This window comes from Ursus americanus, chromosome 18, assembly GCF_024610735.1.
Source record: "Ursus americanus isolate L20-20 chromosome 18, mUrsAme1.1.p, whole genome shotgun sequence".
Lineage (NCBI taxonomy): Eukaryota > Metazoa > Chordata > Mammalia > Carnivora > Ursidae > Ursus > Ursus americanus.
This window is the reverse complement of record NC_142144.1, coordinates 36,105,312-36,125,868: the sequence shown is the minus strand read 5'-3', so window position 1 is coordinate 36,125,868 and position 20,557 is coordinate 36,105,312. Positions and strand designations below refer to the sequence as shown.

At 47.6% G+C, this 20,557-nt stretch overlaps 1 protein-coding gene and 1 long non-coding RNA gene across 7 annotated transcripts in view; one reads left to right on the top strand and one right to left on the bottom strand.

Moving 5' to 3' along the window:
• Window positions 1-16,620, bottom strand: part of FAM219A (family with sequence similarity 219 member A) — a 51,900-nt gene extending 35,280 nt beyond the window's left edge. For 4 of the 6 annotated variants that reach the window (XM_045780298.2, XM_045780299.2, XM_045780302.2 and 1 more), the window contains exon 1: window positions 16,425-16,620. In XM_045780298.2, the coding sequence (XP_045636254.1) occupies window positions 16,425-16,484 (60 nt within the window). In that variant the 5' untranslated portion in view covers window positions 16,485-16,620. The remainder of the gene's footprint in view (window positions 1-16,424) is intronic. The other 2 variants (XM_045780300.2, XM_045780304.2) reach the window with 1 other exon arrangement.
• LOC148108593 (uncharacterized) lies at window positions 414-15,020 on the top strand. Its single transcript, XR_015727426.1, has 3 exons — window positions 414-686; window positions 7,156-13,018; window positions 13,668-15,020. It is a non-coding gene; the product is annotated as an uncharacterized LOC148108593 (long non-coding RNA).
• Window positions 16,621-20,557: the final 3,937 nt, after the last annotated feature.

The window sequence follows — 20,557 nt, the reverse complement described above, 5'->3', positions numbered from 1 at the left end:
AAGATGGGGTGGTACAGGTACAGCACTCCTATGGGCAGGGGTGGGTTCAGCTTTGCAAGAAGCAGCTCTCAGCCTCTGTGAGCCTTTCTGGTTAGCTGCCTCACAGCACCCATAGTACATGCAGTGTGTTTGTTGGGGGCACATGTGCACAGAGTGCAGTCTCTACAATCTTTCCTTTGTAAGGAGAGAAACTAAGAGTGGAGATCCTGAACAGCATGAGAATGCTAAAATACCAGAAGGTGATAGCTCTGTTCTTGCTCTCAGAGATTTTTTAACTTGGCTGGAAGAGAAAACGGCCTAAGAGTGCTGGAGCTGCCTGCCCCACCCCTCCTCCAACCTCTTCCAGCCCACAGCCCAGCTAAACAGGAAATCAGGCCTGGGTCCCTGCCAGAGTCCAGGCAGGGGCAGGAAGCTCAGGAAACAAGTGAGAAAGACCGTCTTCAGCACAGAAGGCTGCTTAGAAATCCCTGGGAAGGTAAAATAAACCCAGTGCCTGCTGAATTCTCTCTCAGAGGAAGAAAACACTAGAGCTGCCTTTACTCTCTAGCCTGGTCAAGCACGGGCCTAGCAGGATTCAGAGACCACAGACCCGGAAGCTTCGTGGGGGAGACAGAATTGTCTCAGTGAGAACAGACTCCAAGTAAGGACCCTCCCCCCAGAGAAACAAAGGTCTGCAGTGAAGCTGGGTGAGTACCTAGTCTGCAGATATCCTAAGGCCATCTTGGGCTGATAAGGAAGAAAATGATGGAATGGGATCAGGGCTGTGGTAGAAAAAGTAGGCCTAAAGGAGAAAGGCCTAGGGATATCTGTAATATCTGTTGTGGGGGGTGGGTGGAGGTGCAGACAGACAAGTGACAGGGGTTCTTTGCTATGCAAATGTACAGGAAAGTCCTGATTAAATAATGGACTGAGGCAGACCAGCAATGGCTGCTCAGAACATTAGGTGAAAGGCTGAAGGGAATGTGCATGATGGAGCTACGAGGCTAACTACACCACTAATTAATCTGAATTTCACAAAAGGTAGGACAACCACGCGTCCTGTGCCTCCTTCCTGATACCACACGACAGGAAGTACTCAGCACACCTCAGAAGTATTCTTCACAAAAAAGTTGAATCTGAACCTAACCAGACCTTGGGATATAATTACCAGTTTGCAGAAATGGTTTACAGAAATACAAGAGACAGAGAGGATTATAAATGAAACAATTATTCAAAATAATCCAGTGGGTGGGGTATAGGTGAAACAAGATCAGCACTGGGTTGATCACTGTTGTAGCTGGGTGAGTACTAGGGAGTTCATTTTACTTTCTCCTCTACTTTGTATATGTTTAAAATTTTCCATAGCAAAACGTTTTTAAAATTTGAAGAAGGTCTGCAGACTAGAAACTTCCTTCTTTAGTCCCCACTGGGAGAGTAGTAACAACGTGGACCTTTTCAAATGTTTCTTGAGCCCTGAGTGTTGACCTATGGAAGCTGAAACAGCAGCAGGACATCCTCCACCAGCATCAGTGCTGGGGCTTTCCAGGAAGGCCCCAATCTGCCAAAAGAACTCTACAGCAGTCATGACAGGGAGGGGCAGAGGCAGGACTCCTCCAGTCAATGGAACCCCTTTGGGAATCAGTGGGAGCACAGAGCACTTCCATCTCTAGTCTGGTCTCATCATGGCCCTGTAAAAGAAGCCAGGGACTCTTCTCAATTGATGATGAGAAGAATAAGCCATCCTTCCACCCTCTCCTATAAAAGCTCCCTTGGGAACCATCAATAAAAAATGGAAAACACCAACCCCTTAATCACCATCAACCCTCAGATCAGCAATGATACAGTAATTTGCAGTTCATTTTCACGTACATGATCTTATTTATTTTATAAATAGCCTGAGATTAGGAGCTAGGCTAAAAGTGGTAGAGCTAGACAACAAAAGTGGTAGAGCTGGAATGTACCCAGCCGACTCCCTACCACTGTTGTGCATAGCTCCTGCCCTGAGGCCAGTGCCCCTCACTAGCTCACCCTGATCTCCACAGACCCTCAAGGATACTCAAGCCAATTCCTCTCATGGGAGTTCTCTGAGACTGCCTCACTACTGTAGTTCAGTCCCTTGGCAAATAAAGAATCTGAAACATGAGGTTCCATCAGGAAGTTGATAGGAAGGCTGATAGATGGTTCCTGACTGGTTCTCTTTGGTGCCACTGTTTGCTACCTTGACTATTACCTCCCCACTTAGTCTCCTTTCCTGACTCCACATAATTCTCCCTCCTCTTCCCCAAACCACTAACCACCACCACAACCTCCCCACATCATTATCCCCACTTGGCCTTTCTCTGAGCTTATGATATCCTCTGAGCCAGGGCTGGAAGCAGCAACACAGCTGAGGGCAGAGAGGACTTTCTGGAAGCTGAAATCCTTAGGAAACACTTTTGGGATTTGCAAGAGGTCCAACAGAGGCTCTTCTCCCTAGCTGTTGCAGTCTACATTCCAACGTGGCTACTGGCCTTCCCATTAGAGGCAGGCCTGCCCCTGGAGAGAACAGCTTGTAGTGTTTGGCTTTTCTGGTAAGGAGAATGGGAACCCTGTGCCTGATACACAAAGAACAAGATATCCAGGCTGGCACTCTCCTCCCTCCAAGAGCTCCAGATATTTTTTTCCATCTCCAGGAGGATGTGTGCAAGTCATACAACGTTGGAAGACTCAGGTAGGAGCTCTTGATCAGGAGAGTCAAATTGCTCGCTAAATATTACACGTCACAACTCTATTAAAAGCTTCTTCAGCCTCACAATAAAGCTGGTAGCACAGTCATCAGTTATGCTACTTATGGGAGAGAAGCTGGACCAGCCTTCCCATGTTCCCCTATGTCCTTCACTCCTGAAAACTAACCTAATGCTCCAAAGGGAGAGGAGGCAGAAAGGTCAATTTGTAAGGGATTCAGACTACCAAATCTGGGAGCCCCCACCCCACTAGGGAACATGCAGCAAGTCACTCCGTGTCAGGGCATTCAAGGTCCTTCTCATTCTGTGGTCTGAGCACAAACACTATTTTTTTTAAGATTTTTTTTTTAAAGATTTTATTTATTTATTTGACAGAGAGAGTCAGAGAGCACAACTTGGCGGGGGCAGGGGTGGGATGGCAGAGGAGAAAGAGAAGCAGGTTCCCTGCTGAGCAGGGAGCCCAACACGGGACTGGATCCCAGGACCACGGGATTAGGACCTGAGCCGAAGGTAGACGCTCAACCAACTGAGCCACCCAGGCGCCCCTAAAGATTTTAAGTAATCTCTACACCCAATGTGGGGCTCGAACTTAGAACCTGAGATCAAGAGTTACATGCTCTACTGACCAAGCCAGCCAGCCGCCCCAAACATTACTTCAGCTTTGGAGCCTTACCTGACATCCCCAATCTAATGTGGAAGGTTTTATTATTCTCTCTCATGCTACCTTGTTCTTGTCTTTTCCGTCACTTGTCATAGTTTGTAATTGTGATTTTTGTTAGCACACTTCATTTGTTTAGTGTCTGTCTCTCCCATTGGACGGCAGCTCATAGAAGCGGGGACCATGTTTGCTTTATTCATATTATCCCCTGTGTCTGGTACAGTGTCTTGCATATAGCAGTATTTTTTTAAAGATTTTATTTTTAAGTAATCTCTACACCCAATGTGGGGCTTGAACTTACAAACCTGAGATCAAGAGGCACATGCTCTACTGACTGAGTCAGCCAGGAACCCCCAACAATGGTATTTTTTGAATAATGAATGAATACCCCAAGCCATGTATTCCCTTGAGTTTCCTACAATTCCCCACATGTACCTTCTATTCCACTCACTAACTCCCACCTACTCATTCTCCTCTGGGTCTCTACTGGTCCCATCCATAGAATCACCTCCCAACCTCCCCTCCTTTTTTACTCATCTTTAAAGAAACCAGGTACACTCTTCTGGAGTTCTGTTTCACTCTTTTCTTTGCCAGACTATAGGTTCTGGGGGCAGAACTATCTGCCAAGGAGTTAAAAGGGGCATTGGGGTTATAAGACTCACAACATAGCACATCAAAGTGGACCCCCTAAATTAGGATATTGTATGTATCAAGTTATGTGCTAGAGATATAGAGGCTTTGGGGATGGTTAAGAGCTTACTAGAATAGTCAGGGAAGGCTTCCTGGAGAAAGGGAGTTTATAGGGTCTTCTGAAGGATAGATAAGAGTGGGTTAGGCAGAGGAGGAGGGCAGAGAGAATTCTTTTTTTTTTTTTTAAGATTTTATTTATTTATTTGACAGAGATAGAGACAGCCAGCGAGAGAGGGAACACAAGCAGGGGGAGTGGGAGAGGAAGAAGCAGGCTCCCAGCGGAGGAGCCTGATGTGGGGCTCGATCCCAGAACACCGTGATCATGCCCTGAACCGAAGGCAGACGCTTAACGACTGAGCCACCCAGGCGCCCCTCTTTTTTTTTTTTTTTTAAGATTTTATTTATTAATTTGACAGAGAGAGACAGCGAGAGAGGGAACACAAGCAAGGGGAGTGTGAGAGGGAGAAGCAGGCTTCCTGATGAGCAGGGAGCCTGATGCAGGGCTCGATGCGGGGCTCGATCACAGGACCCTGGGATCATGCCCTGATCCGAAGGCAGATGCTTAATGGCTGAGCCACCCAGGTGCCCTGGCAGAAAGAATTCTTAAGAGGAGAGGAGGCCTTGGGGCTCCTGGCAGCCACCGTTGAAAGAACATGTGACCCTTGATCTCAGGATCATGAGTTTGAGCCCCATGTTGGGTATAGAGATTACTTAAATAAATAAACTTAAAAAAAAAACAAAAAGGAGGAGAGGAGGCCTCAAGATACCAATAGACAAGAGGAGGCGAGGGGCCTGGCTCAACCTACTAGAAAGTTAGCATGAGTGGTAGAAAATATGGCTACCTGGGAGGGGCAAAGCCTAGTGTAGATGCCTCAAAAGCCAGTGGAGAAGTTTAAGTTGATGCAAAAGAACTTAAAATTAGGTCCCAAATTGTAAGGAAATATCATAGGCCTGGGAGTCAGGATACCTGGGTGCTAGTCTAGGCCATGCCAACCTCCAGCTGGGTAATGGCCAAGCCTATTTACCTTTCTGGGATTCTGCTTGCATAAACAGATATGGGCAAAAATGACTTTCTCAATCTACTTCACAAGGTGGTTCAGGTGCTTTGGAAACATCTTTTCATCTACTTTAGAAAGGAATTTATAAGGATAATTGCATCCATAAACTTCACATTCTAAAGAAAATGTATTCTGACCATAGGACAGGTAGAATGGAGAGTTCATACCTAACTGAAGGAAAGAAAAGGATGCATGAAGAAGGTGGCATTTTTGTGATAGGCTTGAAAGACAGGAAAAACGAGCAAACACATATTAACAGAAAAGTAGGAGAGTTGCTGCTCATTCTACAGTGGATTTTTAGGCATGTTTATATTACACACACATAATAGAGCCGTGTTTATTGCAGAGTGTTGTTCCTGGCTCCTACTTTAGTGTGGCATTTTGCAGAGAGCAACATGTCTTCCAGTGCCCTGGCCTCTGGCCCAGTTTAAGAACCGTTACCACAGGGAACGGAAGGCAATGAAGCCCAGAGATAGAAGCATGTTCACACTCCCAGCCCAAAGGCCCTGGTTCTTCCCTGTGAAGCCACAGGTAGTATTAAGTCTAACCGTTCTTCCTTTCTTAATTCCAGTCCTTAGGCATTTGAAAACCTTAAAGTAGTTTCCCTGTAACAATTTTTTCCCCAGGCTGAACAGTCTCAGTTCTACCAACTGTGCTTACATGGTGAGGTTTTGACTCCTTCCTTCATTCCAGTCATTTCCCCTCTTGAATAATGGCATCAGCATAGAACACAGGACTTTGGATAGCACTAACCTATCACCTCCAAGGACCTGAACTCCTAGGACCTGAATGCAGCTCAACAGCACATTAGCTCTGCTCATGGCTATGTCACATGGTAGACTTACGAGAAGTTTTCTGTCCACATAAGCACTAGCTCTCTGAAGGTCTACCCTAGCCTACCCCATCACACAGCTTCACCTAGATTTAAATTCCATACTGCTGAAGTCAGCCAGCTACCTCTCTGAGAGTAAGAATCAATTACATACATGTGGCATAGTTTCTAATCAATATGAAGCCACCATTTCACTAGCACCAGTGGATCCTTACCTGTACTAGCAGCCAGCCTAGCCCAAGATGTGATTCCAGGCTCTTGTCTTGATTCTACAGTGCTAAGGCAAAGGTCTGCCCTATATCAGATGTATCATTTTTTTTTAAAGATTTTATTTATTTATTCAACAGAGATAGAGACAGCCAGCGAGAGAGGGAGCACAAGCAGGGGGAGTGGGAGAGGAAGAAGCAGGCTCATAGCAGAGGAGCCTGATGTGGGGCTCGATCCCATAACGCCGGGATCACGCCCTGAGCCGAAGGCAGATGCTTAACCGCTGTGCCACCCAGGCGCCCCTATATCAGATGTATCTTGAGTTCAATATAACAATAGGTACAGCTACTAAATATGATCATGAAAACTCAACTGATAATAACAGAAGTACAATATCACAGTATGGATAGCGGCTACACCACAGTAATCTACGCCAGTCAGATCGCATGGAGAGGTCTAGTTCCAGGGGTGAAAAACTCAAAAAATCCACGACAGCAGCCAGGATAACTGGAGATTTGGAAACCAGTCTCTGGGAAAATGATAGAAGGAAAATGCAGGGCTTGGTTAGCCTGGGAGGAAAAGAATGCTAAGGCTGTAGAGTACACAGTAGGGACTTTCTTCTCCAGTAACTGCTGGCTTCAGGGTCTCCTCTTGGAGCCTATTCGTTCTCCTTGATCCTTTAGTCAAGGGCTTATAGTTTCATCGAAGTGTGGCCAGCCACTTATGTGGTACTTATGAAGTCTCTTCCTCAATCTGTCTCCTTTTCCCTCCTACTCACTCAGCACAGTCCAGGTGACTTCCTCTTGCCTGGCCTATTTCCAAAGGATTATTAAATTTATATGAAGTCAACACTTCAAAAATCCATGCTGAATATGAGGGTAGGAAAGATCAGTTTTCTCCATTCATTTCTTAAAGAGCCATATCATAAGACTCCAGCCCCTCTGCGAAACAGATTGCTGAGCTGCCTAACATCTCCAAGATTCCTCCTTTCCTGTGTTCTTTGCCTAGGATAACTATGATGACTCAGGGCTCAGGGCTGCCAGGATGGCAAGCAGAAATGATGTTTCCCCTGCTGAAGACCATGGCAGACATGGAAAATCAACCACGTCACTCTTTCTCACTGAACCAGGACTCTGCCTCAGAATCCACCTTAACACAAGCTCCAGGTAGCCACTACTGATCAATGGGCATTGGCATAAAGGGTGAAACCTGCCTACCATTCATGCTTTATATAGCCCACGGAGTAGGGAGTGTGAAATGATTATGTGGGGGCACGTTTAATGGTACTGCAGAGGAAGTGTTGAGGCACCTACCTAATCAGGGAACCATTTTTTCAGCTTAAATCCCAGTTGAGATGGGATTCCTTCTGATGAGAGATTTCCTTCTGATGACTATAATCTTTGTATTCTCTCCTGTGTAGCAGAACACAAAAGGGTAGAGCACAGCCCACAGCTACAAAGGAGAAACAGAACTGAGGCAAGCAGCAGCCACACAAAGATTCAAAGTAAAGTACTAAATGGGTAAAGTGTACAGTATATGAATTATATCTCAATGTCTCAATGAAACTGTCAAAAAAAGGTTAATGGTAAAAATAGTGGCTTCACCAGACCAACATTTAGTAGAGGGAGGGACTTGAAAGAAAGTAAAATCCCTTTAACATTATCATGAGAAAAACTAAGCATTAGGTATTTGCTTTCGCATTGACCAAAGTTCACTACTGATGGCAATACTGGACCCTGACACAAAGCAACAACATCTTCTGACAGAGTAGCATGGGGCAAAATGGTGTAGATTATAAAAGAGGCTCAAAGGAACTGGAAAGACTATAAATCTAGACTGAATCAGAAGAGAGACTAATTTCTTTTTTTTTAATTAATTTATTTATTTGCGAGAGAAAGAGAGAGCAGGGGGAGCAGCAGAGGGGAAGGGAGACAGGGTAAGAATCTCAAGCAGACTGGGCACTGAGCATGAAGCCCCATGTGGGGGTTGATCTCACGACCCTGAGGTCATGACCTGAGCTGAAACCAAGAGTTAGATGCTTAACCGACTGAGCCACCCAGAGACTAATTTCTAAGACAGTTTCCCAAAGAATATTCCATTAACCACATTGGTTCTGTAACATGTAATAGATGTAACATGAAAAAAATGTCCCATAGTTACACAAGCTTGTGAAACACTGGGTTAAACAAAGCTGGAAAGGTTTCTTTATTGCAGGACTTCTCAGAGCCTTTAAAATACTAGTAAACATTGTGATGGGATAGAATGTTTAGTGTTTCCCAAAGGAATTTGTCTATAAATCATTTTTATTCCCCCATAAAGTATCTCAAAGGATCAATGTTTCTAAGAATTATACCAAAGGAAATGCTGGTCTAAGCCATGCTTGGCTGAGGGCTTCACCAATTCCTTTACAAAGATAAAATTGGAAATTAATATGGGGAACTATAAATCATTTATAATTTGTACATAATTATGTTTAAGTTAACTACATAGTAAAATACATATGGTTCTCACTCCATGATTTAGATGCAGTTAATTCAATAAATCTTAAAGTACCCCTTTAGGTATTGTTTTAAATAGATAGATAGATGGGGTAGACTCTGGTTATGACAGTCAAGAGTCTTGTGATGAAAACAGGCAAAACCAGGCCAGGTACCGCAGTAGCCGGACTCACTTCTTCCTGGGTGTGGCCGGCTGTCATAGTTACACTCCTCAGGGCTAGAATGGTCAAACACGCTTTGTGGCCATTAGTTCCACGTTATGCGTGCACATACATCATCATCATCACAGAAACTTAAAACTGACCCTCAAGAACCACAACCAATTAATCCTCAGTTTGACATCACTGACTAACAACAATAACAAATGCAAGTACGTATCCGTTTGAACTGGCTCCTAAGAATGTAAGACCTAGAGTGAACTCCTACTGGCGCCTGTCTACAAGTCCCCAGGCCAGACCTCCTGGGCCTCCTTTCTAGTGGAATTCCCTACTCCAGAGTCTCTCTCTAGAGCCCAGGAGTTCACTTGGCTGCCCCACAGTGAAGCCTTTGGGTCATGTGCCAATTTCTGAACTCCAAAGCAGAGCCAGATCCAAAGCTGGTCCCAGCTCTGCCTCCTTCCTTCCTTCCTTTCTCTGGCCCAGATGGCCACATTCCCACTAGAGTTTCCTTAGGAAACAATGACTTGAGAGCCTGCTTGGCCACACCTCTTGCCTTCTTCAGCCAGCATCTCTGGGTATCTGCTGTTGCCTGATTCTCCCCTTCCTGTCCCCTCTCCTCTTCCTGTACCCGTTCTCCCAGGGTCTACTGGAAGGCATGAAGCAGCTAAGCCCAAGAAGCTGAGTCTCCATGGGGCGCCTGGGTGGCTCAGTCGTGCGTCTGCCTTCGGCTCAGGGCCTAATCCCAGGGTCCTGGGATCGAGCCGTGCATCGGGCTCTTCCTCTGGGAGGCTGCTTCTTCCTCTCACACTCCCCCAGCTTGTATTCCCTCTCTCGCTGGCTGTCTCTCTCTCTGTCAAATAAATAAATAAAAAATCTTAAAAAAAAAAAAAAAGAAGAAGAAGCTGAGTCTCCTATATCCTTCCTAGACACAAGGCTCCATCTGCCCTTTCAAGAAGGGGAGCTAGTCCCTGAGGTGAATCAGGTTTAAGTGAAGAATGCTCTGGTTTCCATTTTTTTTTCTTTCTTCCTGTCTTCCTTTCTTCCTTTCTTTTTTTCTTCTTCCCTCCCTCCCTCCTTCCCTTCCTCCCTTTCTTTCTTTTTAAAAAATTTATTTATTTATTTGAGAGAGAGTGTGTGTGTACGCATGTGGGGGCAGAAGGAGAGAGATTGAGAATCTCAAGCAGGGGCGCCTGGGTGGCGTAGTCGTTAAGCGTCTGCCTTTGGCTCACGGCGCAATCCCGGTGTTATGGGATGGAGCCCCACATCAGGCTCCTCCGCTATGAGCCTGCTTCTTCCTCTCCCACTCCCCCTACTTGTGTTCCCTCTCTCGCTGGCTGTCTCTATCTCTGTCAAATAAATAAATAAAATCTTTAAAAAAAAATCTTTCTATAAACATCCATTCCTTTAAAAAAAAAAAAAAATCTCAAGCAGAGCACAGAGCCCCACACAGGGCTCGATCTCTCGACCCTGATATCATGACCTAAGCCGAAATCAAGAGGTGGACCCTTAACTGATTGAGCCACCCAGGCACCCCTCTGTTTTCCATTTCTTTTCACTCTGAGCAATAGTCGGTCAAAAGCAGCAGGCAGCTGGGGGCTGGAAATGATTCAGCCTGACATCCAGCTACCCACTGAAGCACCTGCCCACAAAGGCTACACCTGGAGCGTTTAAGACAAGTCACCTCTAAGCGATCTCACTCCAGAAGCATGCTCCCTTGGCATACGTTGCCTGGAAGATAGCAGCCTGGAAACTGCTTTTACCCCACGTGCAGCTTTCCAAGCTGGTGTCAGAGAAGGCAGGTATATGTCCTTTTCTATTCTGACTCTTGCAGGTGGAGCAGTAACTCACATATCTATTCTAAAAGAAATCAATGAGGGGTGGCGGGGCGACTCTGTTGGGTGAGCATCTGGCTCTTGATTTCGGCTCCGGTTGTGATCTCGGGGTCATGGGATTGAGCCCTGTGTTAGGCTCAGCACAGAGTCTCCTTCTTCTGTTCCTCCCTCCGTGCACATTTTCTCTCTCAAATAAATAAATGAATCAAATCTTTACAGAAAAAAAAAAAAAGAAAAGAAATCAGTACAAGAGCCCAGCTCAACCAATTAGAGAGAAAACCATTATAAGCTTAATCAGGATGATGGTAAAAGGCCAGGCCAGAAACTGCAACATAAAACACTCTCTCAGCCAACAAAGGATCTTATTTTTTCTTCAACAAAGTGCTGCTGGGAAACAACAACAACAACAACAACAACAACAACAAAACACCATGGCTCCTTGCTGCCACCAATTCACTTGCATTTATCAAAGCAGGTTTCAGGGAAAAAGTATTCACTGGCAGGTAAGCACATTTCTCAGTATCCTTTTTGAGGCTGTGGGGGCCAGTATCACTCTGGTCTTTGGCTTTCCAGGACTCTTGAGTCCCTCGTAACCCCAAGAATGCAGTTTCAACAGCAGAGCAAAGGAAAAACAGCAGCTTTCTCCCATATAATCAGTCTCTGAAGCCAAGACTTATACAGACCGCTCCCCCTCAATTTCCTGGGGTGGTGATGGTGCCTCTTGCCTTCCAGATATCTAGGCTGGAAACCTGGAAGTCATCCTTGCCTCCCTCCCTCTCCATGAGACCTCTAAACAGGTACCATATCCTCTTACTGCACTGTATTAGTATCTGTATATGGGTCCCTCCTCTCTTGCTGCTTTAGTGTAGGCTTTCATCATCTCTTGCCTGGAGTTGTACCGTACCACCTCCATTTTAGTTTTCCAACCTCCAATCTCACCTTCTCCCATCTCTCATCCACTCCTGGAGCGATAGTCCTAAACTCAAATTTGATCATGTCATTCCTTTAAACCCTTCATTCATTCAAATGTGCCCTTTTGTTTCTTCCTCCATGCTCTTTGGCTGGAACGCTTGCCCTCACCACATCTTATTGGTCTGCCAAGTTGCTAGTCTTCTTCTAAGCACCAGTTCGGTGGCAGTATCACCTCTGTGAAGCCTTCCCTGATCATTTGACGAGAGCACTTCTTGTTTTCCTTTGGCCCTGCTTGACCTGGTTCTTACCTTGTGCAGTGCTCACTACCTGCAGCACCTCAATCCATCCTGACTGTGTGTATCCGAGAAGCAAGCAAGATTCTGTGTTATCAAGCCCGGCACAACATCTGGCAGAAAGTAGGTTCTTCGTGTTTGTTGACTAAAGAGAGGAGTAGTAAAGGAGAAGGGGGAAACCTGAGAAAACCTGATCCTCGCTTTGCAATATAGGAAAAGAGAGAAGGATGTGCCTCTTCCCAGAACCTGAGAAATACTACTAGGTTGTAAGCCACATGGACCCACTAGGAGAATCTACCCTTAAACTGAAAAGTCATCTGACTACAAGAAGGCAACTTAAGGCTCCCAGACCACAGAATACACATAGGTCAATTTTTCACAGTGCCTTCCTGCTATCTTTACAACGTTCTGCCACTTTCAGGGGCTACTATGGCCTACTCACCAAATTACCGTCTTGACCATCCCCATCTCTGAACGTCAAGAGGCAGGAGTCTGAGACAGCTTTCCAAACTCATGCGGTCAAGGGTCAAAACTTCAGCATTGCTCATCTTCTCCCAAGGGAGGTGTCACTATTTCTCAGGAGCACCCTCCATTGATTTCCACTCTTTCCTGACATGTATCTAAAAGCTTCCTGCAGCTGTCTGAGCCCATCCTTTTCCTGGCTACCTATTAGAGAAATCTCACTTGTCTCTATCCTTAAAGTACCCGGAAATGAGCATATGCTCGTGAACTAAACAAATGAGTTAACGGATAATATGGGTTTCAAGGAGGACAGACTAGCATTTCTTTCAGGCCTACAGAGACCCCATCTGGTGCGATACGCTTTTTTTTTTTTTCCTGGTCTCTTAGGTCTCTGAGAGAGCACAGGAGGTAAGATTTTTGCCTGACATAATTAAGTCCTTAAAAGCTCCATTTGTTTTTTTTGTTTGTTTGTTTGTTTCTTGTTTTGTTTTTTCGACAAATCTCTTCCTCTCCAATTGCAGCCAAAGAGAAGACATAAGACTGAGGCTGCACCCATCAGCCCAACAGACAAATAGGGCCAGAGAGCCTATCCCTGCTACTCACACAAACAACAGCCCAAATTTAATCCAACAGTTCAACAGAGAGACTTGGACATCTGGGAGCTTCCCTAGATCAGTGAGGTGCATGTGTGGCTTGGACACAGAACTGAGTATAAGGTATGCCTATTCCTGGCAGTTTCTTTGGGAAAATCTGAGTGCTCAGAAACACTCAGGATTGTCTAGGAGATGAACACAGCAGAGTGGAGCACGGGGACCATGTCTCCAAGAGGAGTTCTCATTCCTTTCATAAGGAGACAGGAAGAGACCCTGGGGAGCTCTCAGTGATAGGCCCAGGCCTGGTTCAGCTGCTGAGATGCAGCCAGGCCAATTAAATAATTGCGATGGGCAAAGAAGGGAAGCCACTCCTTTCAGGCAAAGTCCCATCCCAGACAGGAGGCTCCATGCAGCTGTGGCAACAGCAGCAGCAACAACAGGGCAGGGATCTCTTCCTCTTCCTCCCACGAGCTGAGAACTAATGCTTAAATTAGCACCTTGGAAACACCCAGATCTGCCGGCTGTGCCTTCTCTCGCAGCTCCTGCCACTCCCTTAGGCCTCCTTTTCAAGCTTGAGGTTCTCATTCAAGTAAATAAGAAAAGAATAAAAATCTTCTTCCCCTGAAGAGCTTTTCAAGTAAAGAATGCCTTCTCGATTCTTTCCACCACTATGGGCTAGGGAGGGTTATTTAATGATGGAGTCCCTGTGATAGGCCTCCATCAGTGCAGCTCAGTTCAGATGCTGATGCTGGCATTGCTTTGTTTCCATTAGGGCTAAAGGAGACAGCCCCCACTTTGCCTTCAGAGGGGCTCACACCGAAGGAGTAAGCAAGCATGAACAATAAACTGCTGCCAAACTGCATCTGTGTTAGTAACTACTGTGTCCCCAATACCTCGTGTAATATCTGGAACAGAGCAGATACAACTTAAATATTTGATGAATGAATTAGCTAAAACAGTGATACCAGCTCCCTATGATAGTCCTTGGAAGACAGAATGAGGAGCTATTGTTTAAATTTTAAAGTTTAAATTGTTTGTGTGAGATAGTTTGTCTTCATTTCATAAATGAGAAAACTGAGTCCAGAGAAGAGGAGAGACTTCCTAGAGGTCTCAATAAATAATGGCAAAAAAATGAAATAGGTCACAGCTGAGTCCAAGCCTAGGACCCTAGTTTTTATGGTCTACCCAAATACCTCTAAAGAGTCACTTTGCCCTTCTTTTCTGTGGTATACCATTTTGATTCCTTATGCCCTGAAACAAAGGCTCTTTTGGAAACTCCACACAAAAGTCTGCTGGTCTCAATAATACACAGAGCATTTAAGGAGTTCTGGGGATCCTCTAAACTTCAACTGGGAATAGACTTCAAGAGGCAGAGGTCTACAGGGCAATGTCTATGCCCCCAAATGGAGGGATGACTGTATTGACACACCCAAAAGGCTCTCATCAACCTCAACAAAGTATCCTCTTGCACAGAAGGGCTCCTTTAGCCTTCAAGAAAAGGGTCTGAAGGCAGCCTTTTCTGATAAGTGCTTTCTTGCATGAGCATTTCTATTCCAGAGTCACACAGACCAGAAGCATCTCAGGAGTCTTCTGGGGTCACTAGTCACTCAAACTATCATTGAGAACTTCAGGCAATAACAAAGGCACCAAGGACAACTAAGAAGGCCTTGTGACCCCATACCTTCCCTCCTTTCCTTGGGGAACTATTGCCTACCTTCTTAAGAACCCCAGATGGGAGGCAAGAACCAACTCATTGCTTTCTTCTCCTGACTCACTTGGACTTCCTCCTCCTACTTCATCCACCCTCCCTTTTGATTCTCGATTAGATGCTTAGCACTGGAAGGGCAATCTAGTTTGACAAGCCAGGCTGGAAAGATAATCCAGAAAGGAATGTTCTCTTAAGCCAGGCTAAAGTTCTTCAAGTTCATGGGAGAGACTTCTCATCAGGATTTTTGGGCCCTCAAATATTCCAATGACGGCATCAGGCTAGGAAAAATGTCCATCAGCATCTCTCGCCCCACTTTAATGTTGTATACTTCTGTAACGCTTCATTGTTTGGGCTTCTAGAACTAAGTAGTCATAAAAAGGGGAAAAGGCCACTTATTTCCTCATAGGTGGCTCCCAATGATTCTATCATCCCCCAAAAGGTGTGGCTTAGAGTGGGTCATGGGTCTCTGCCAGGGTCTGTCTGGTCTGCTGTAATGGGTAGGTTACTTGTTCAGGAAGCTACAAAGCACATCTTTATCCAGGGGCCCAAGGGCCCAAGAGTGGAACCTACTCCTCACCTCTCTGCCTAACATAGAAGGAGGAGCCATAGGGAGCCCCAGATCTTCAAGCTTGGAGAGCTCTGCTCGGTTCCAGCAGAGCTCAGAGAATAGGGCATCCACACCTTCACGTTCCTGGCCTGCCCTGTCTCCTTCCAGCTCCCCTTCGGGCTCCAAGGAGGAAGGGAGATGGAAAAGTGAACAGAGCAGGGCACTCCCTCCCTTCCCCCTCTTCCTGTATCAGCTGGCTAGGCCTCCGCGGTGCCTCTCGCCCCGCGGCCCACCGCCGGACGTACAAGCCAGTCAGGTACCACCCCCCCCCCCCAGCGGTGGGCATGTGCACGGTCTCCCCTAGGGCTGGCCTCGGTCTCCCGCCCTCGCCCTCCCTTTCCATCCCCTCCGCGCCGGCGACGATGACATCATTCCTCCCAGGCTCCGGGACCGCGGACAGGCAGCAGGATGGGCGCCCAGTACTCAGTGCACGTAGGCCGAGGATGCTGGGGGCTCTTCCGAAAGGGTGGGCACAGGCGGCTCCAGCGCGACCCCGCCCCCTCTCCCGTCGGTTCCGGAGCTCTCTCATCGGCGCCCCTCTTTCTCCACCTCCCCGCTGCTCTCTCTCCTCCGCGACTTCGGCTTTAGCACCCCCCCCGCCCCGCCGCCTGAGACTGCCTGCGCTCTCCTCAGGAGAAGAACGGAATTCAGGGGTCCCGCACCGACCCCCCTGTCGCCACCGGTCCTCGGCCCCGGCCCCGCGTTCCCATCCGTAACCAACGAACTGGAGGGCTAGCTCCCCCCCCCCTCTGCCAGCCTATTCCCAGTCCCTTTTAGCCTAATTGCTTCTGGCCCACAGAAGGCATCACAGGCCTCTAGGGCTAAACGGCTCCTCACCTCTCATCCCAGCCCCCTGGGCCTGCCGATGGCGGTGCCCCATGACAATTCCCTTCCTTTCCCAGCTAAGGGCCTCCAACTAGCGGTGTGCACCATTGTGCCCCAAACGTTCCATCCGACGGCCCTCCCCGTAGCTCCCTTGGCCTGTCTCTGCTGACCGTGCCCTAAGCCTTTACAGGCCTCTTTGCTGTCACCCCGCGTATTCTCCCACGGTTTTCTTGTCCTGCAAGTCCCCCCTCCCCCGGCAATGCGATTTCAAGTCTCCCTTTGCCCCATCCCAAGGCGCTCCCTCCGCAGCCACCAAGGCCTGATTCTCTCCCTCCCCCTCGAGCAGCGCCACCTCCCGGTCCTGGCTTGCCCGCCGCCCGCCCCCTCACCAGCGGCTGCATCTCCGAGTGCGCGGTGGGCACCTGGAACCGGTCGATCTCCTCCATCATGGTGCCGGCGGGCGAGTGGGCCGGGGGCCGGGCGCGGCCAGGGACGCCGACGGGACCGCGCGGGGCGGCGGCCCCAGGAGTCGGGTGGGTGGTGCAGACTAGGCCGCCCGGGACTAGTCGGGCGGGCAAGCGTCCGGGCAGATGGAGCGGTGGGCGCGGGGCGGGAGGTTCGCTGTCTCGCTGAGGCCGGCGTGGCTCCGTGGGCTTGCCTTAGTGCTACCGCGGCTGTGGCCGGGCAGAGCCGCAGGTCTTGCCTCGCCTCCTCCTCCGCCGCCGCCTCCTGTCAGCAGCTCAGCCACTGCGGTGACTCGGCAACTCCACTTCCGGGTCCGGGACACCGCCTGAATCTGCATTATTCATGAGGAGGCAGTGCCTGGGTGCTCCAGCCCCTCCCATATGCGGGGTGTTCTCAAGCGCGCTGCCGCGGGTCTTATTATTCCTGAGGGGGCGGGTCTTAGTGGAGCCGGAGGTTCCCCGCGCGCCCAGCCCCGCCTCTCCCTCAAGCCGGGAGGGGGCGTCAGCGGCGCCTGCGCCTTGGCTAACGGTTGGTTGCTGGGCAACCGCGTCAGGGAGGAGCCGATTCTATACTGCAAGGGCGCGGGGACCCACAACGACGGATGTCCCCAAAGAACCCCTGCGACTGGGAATTGAAGTGAAAAAGAATCCAGATTTCCTGTGCGTGATCGAGGGGACAAACTCCTTGTCCTTAGGCAAGAGAGCATCTTGAAGGTGTTCCAAGTGTTGAGGTGTTTCCTGCTTCGTCCAAGATGCCCCAGAAACAGCCGCCTCGTAGGCAGGTAACACACACCCCGACTGCTCTCTCCCAATGACCTCTGACCTTCGCCACCAATGACCACAGATCATATTCCTACTGATCCTTCATCTTCCTTTCCCTGTTGACCCTTAACCTTCTCTCTCCCTGTGACCCCTGGCCTGTGTTCCCACTGACCTCTAACCCTCTCCTTTCTTCCTCTAATCCTAGCTTGCTCTCCCACACTGCCCCTGACCCACTATTTCCTACTTCCCTTCCACTTGTCCTCCCCTCCCCTTTCCATTCCCTCTCTCCACTCATACAGACCCTCCTGACCAACCTATTCTCATCCCCCACCCCCACTCCCACTAATGCATCCCTCATTCCCCTCACATTCTGGTCCCAAAGAAATTCTTTTCCCAGCCCTTCGCCGTATGCCCAGTGCTGGGCTAGATGGAGACACAGGCCTTTGAGAGCCCACAGAAGGAGTGCAAGAGAATTGTACAGCAGACCCAGAAGAGATTATTTACAGGAGTTTGGCTTAGATTTTCTGTGCTGGGCGACTTGTCAAGAGAGGTCAGGTAAAGAGGAAGAGGAGAGAGACCTTTTTCCCATTCTTGCCCCCCCCCCCCACCTCACACACTTGCACACACCAAACACTAGCCCCTGACCATTTCTGGAGCCTCATATGTCCCACTGCTGTGAGCCTCTGGGCCACTCCTGTGACTTATTCAGGCATGCGAACTTTGGGTCCTTGTTGCCACCTGGCCATATGTCATTCCTTCTCACAGGAAACCCAAGAGTTAGCCCCTTCACCCACCAAGTACAGAGTTCTATTTTCCTCCCCAGCATCACTCTGGAAGGTGAGATAAGGCCCAGCTTCTCAAGGATCCCTCTGTGGTTGCCACTCAGTCCTTTAAGAAATCATTTTTTTCTAAACCCTTTATGAGTTATCACCTTGGTACTAATAGGCAGTTTCTGGCTCCGTGAAGCAGGACTTCTATTTATTTATTCTGAATTTCCCTCACTGAGATCTACGTATTTTGAGGTTTGGAGAGCACACTTGTGTCCGTGATGTTTGTGACTTTACACACTTTGGTCTGGCCTTCTCCATATTAGCCTTTGCTACTTTGCTTCTTTCACCTGGCCTTCCATAGCAGGTGGACTCATCTTTCTTAGATCTCTGCAACCATGAGGAGGCTACTATTCCTATGGCCATGCCCTAGTTTTATGCTGGGGTTGGGCTGTGTTTTGAAGCTCATGTATTGTGCTTGGGCCTACTGACTTTAATTTACATGAAGTTTATTTTAAATTCAGCATTACTAATGTCTGAAATGAACATTTTAATTGTACATGTTGACAAGTTTTGAAAAATTTATACAGTTGTGAACTACCACCACAATTGAGATATAGGACACTTCCTCTACCCATAAAGTTTCCTTGTGCCTCATCCCAGTCAGTTCTCCCCAACCCCCCACCCCCAGGTAATCACTGCTTTCTGTCACTGAAGATTATATTTGTCTTTTCTAGAACTTATAGTTTGAACAAGCTTGGGATCAGTTTCTCCAGCCTATGAGGGGAGACATTCGAGGCTGGTTTTACTGAGAGCAGAGAGAGGTGACAGCAGACAGGAAGCAGAGAAACCTGGGTCAACTGGTCCAGTGCATATCAGCACTGCCCCCTGGAGGGAAGGGCTGTTTTTATGTTGTGTAAATATTGGTGTGTGGGGTGTGAGAAAAGGATGGGTTGTGCTAGGTTTTGTTCCTCAGTCTCTTGTCTCAGTGAACAGCAGTCTGGGTCAATGGTGATCTGGGCGTGGGACAGTCTAGAGAGGTTTGAGAAGTTGTGCCTTTCCTCTGGGAACTCAGCCCAGTGGGGGAGACAGAACACAGGCATACAAAGATTAAAGAGGATGGGATCCCTGGGGCTGGCAGGAAGAGAGACATGTAGATTGGAGCAGCAGAAAAGGTTGAGGGAGGAGGTATCAATGACTTGGATGCCTGCAGTGGAGAGGGAAGGTCAGGATTGAGCTTGTTGGGGGACAGAGAAGAGTTTAATTCCATTGTTCATGTCACTCCACTGATCAGACCTTTCAATGGCTCTCTCTTGCTCTCAGGATAAAGTCCCAAAAGTCTGACTTGTTTTATATGGCCTGCAAGACCTAGCACAGTCTAGCCTTGCTATCAACCCTACTTCAAATGCCACCATTGTTCTGTGAAAATTCCACAGTCCCAGCACACTGAACTACCCTCACTTCCTGGAAAGTGACATCCACACACTCTTCTCCTCTAGGCCTTTGGAACTGCTGTTTTCTCTACCTGCTTGGTATAATCATTTCTGTCTGCTGCCACCTGTTCCATGCCACTGTCCCTCAAATCTCTTCATTTCCTGGTCATGCATCAGGTTTCAGCTTGGCTGTCATATTCTATAAGGGATTAAGTCCCCTTTCTGGAGGCAGGATAGGGTGATAGCCCCCCGAGACTATAAACTCAGTGATAGCAAGGATCATGTCTATCTCATTTATTGTTGAGTTCCTAAACTTAGCACAATGTCTGGAATATATTAAATTCTGAAAATGAATTGAATATGAGTTCTGAATGCCTGGAGCTGTTCTTCAGAAGTTTTGATCTGAGTGCGTTTGAAGGATAGGAAGGGGTAACCTGGGGTGAAGAGACCAGTGGGGAGTAATAACAAGAAAATGTCACTGTAGAAGCATGTTTTCTGGGTTCATGTTTATATCTGCTTTGGCAGTAGGTCTATGAATAATTCAAATTTGAATCACATGTACCTATGGTTTAAGAGCTGGGCATTAGAGACTTAAGAGGGCAACAATTCTGATGATATAGTCATTCTCATTCCACAATTATTCACTGATCACCTACTATATGCCAGGTACTGTTCTAGGTATTGGTGATACAGCAACAAACAAAAAAACCCCAAATTCCTGTTCTCATGGAGTTTATCTTTTAGTTGTAGGTAAATTATCAATAAATAAACAAGTAAAATATATGGTTAATCAGATGGCGATAGGTGTCAAGGATTAAAATAAAGCAGGGAAGTGGAGGAAGAATTTCAGGGAACCAGAAGATTGTGATTTAAATATAGTCATCAGAGAAGACCTCACAAAGGTGGCATTTGAGAAGACCTGAAGGAAATGAACGAGTTAGCCTCCAGACAGAGGGCATAGCAAGTATAAAGTTCCTAAGATGGAAACTTGCTCTCCATGTTCTGGATCAGCAAGGAAGGGAAGGTGGAAAGTGACAGGAAATAAGGTCAGAGAGGTGTATCCCTCTACTCCATAGGGTTAATCAAATAACCCATG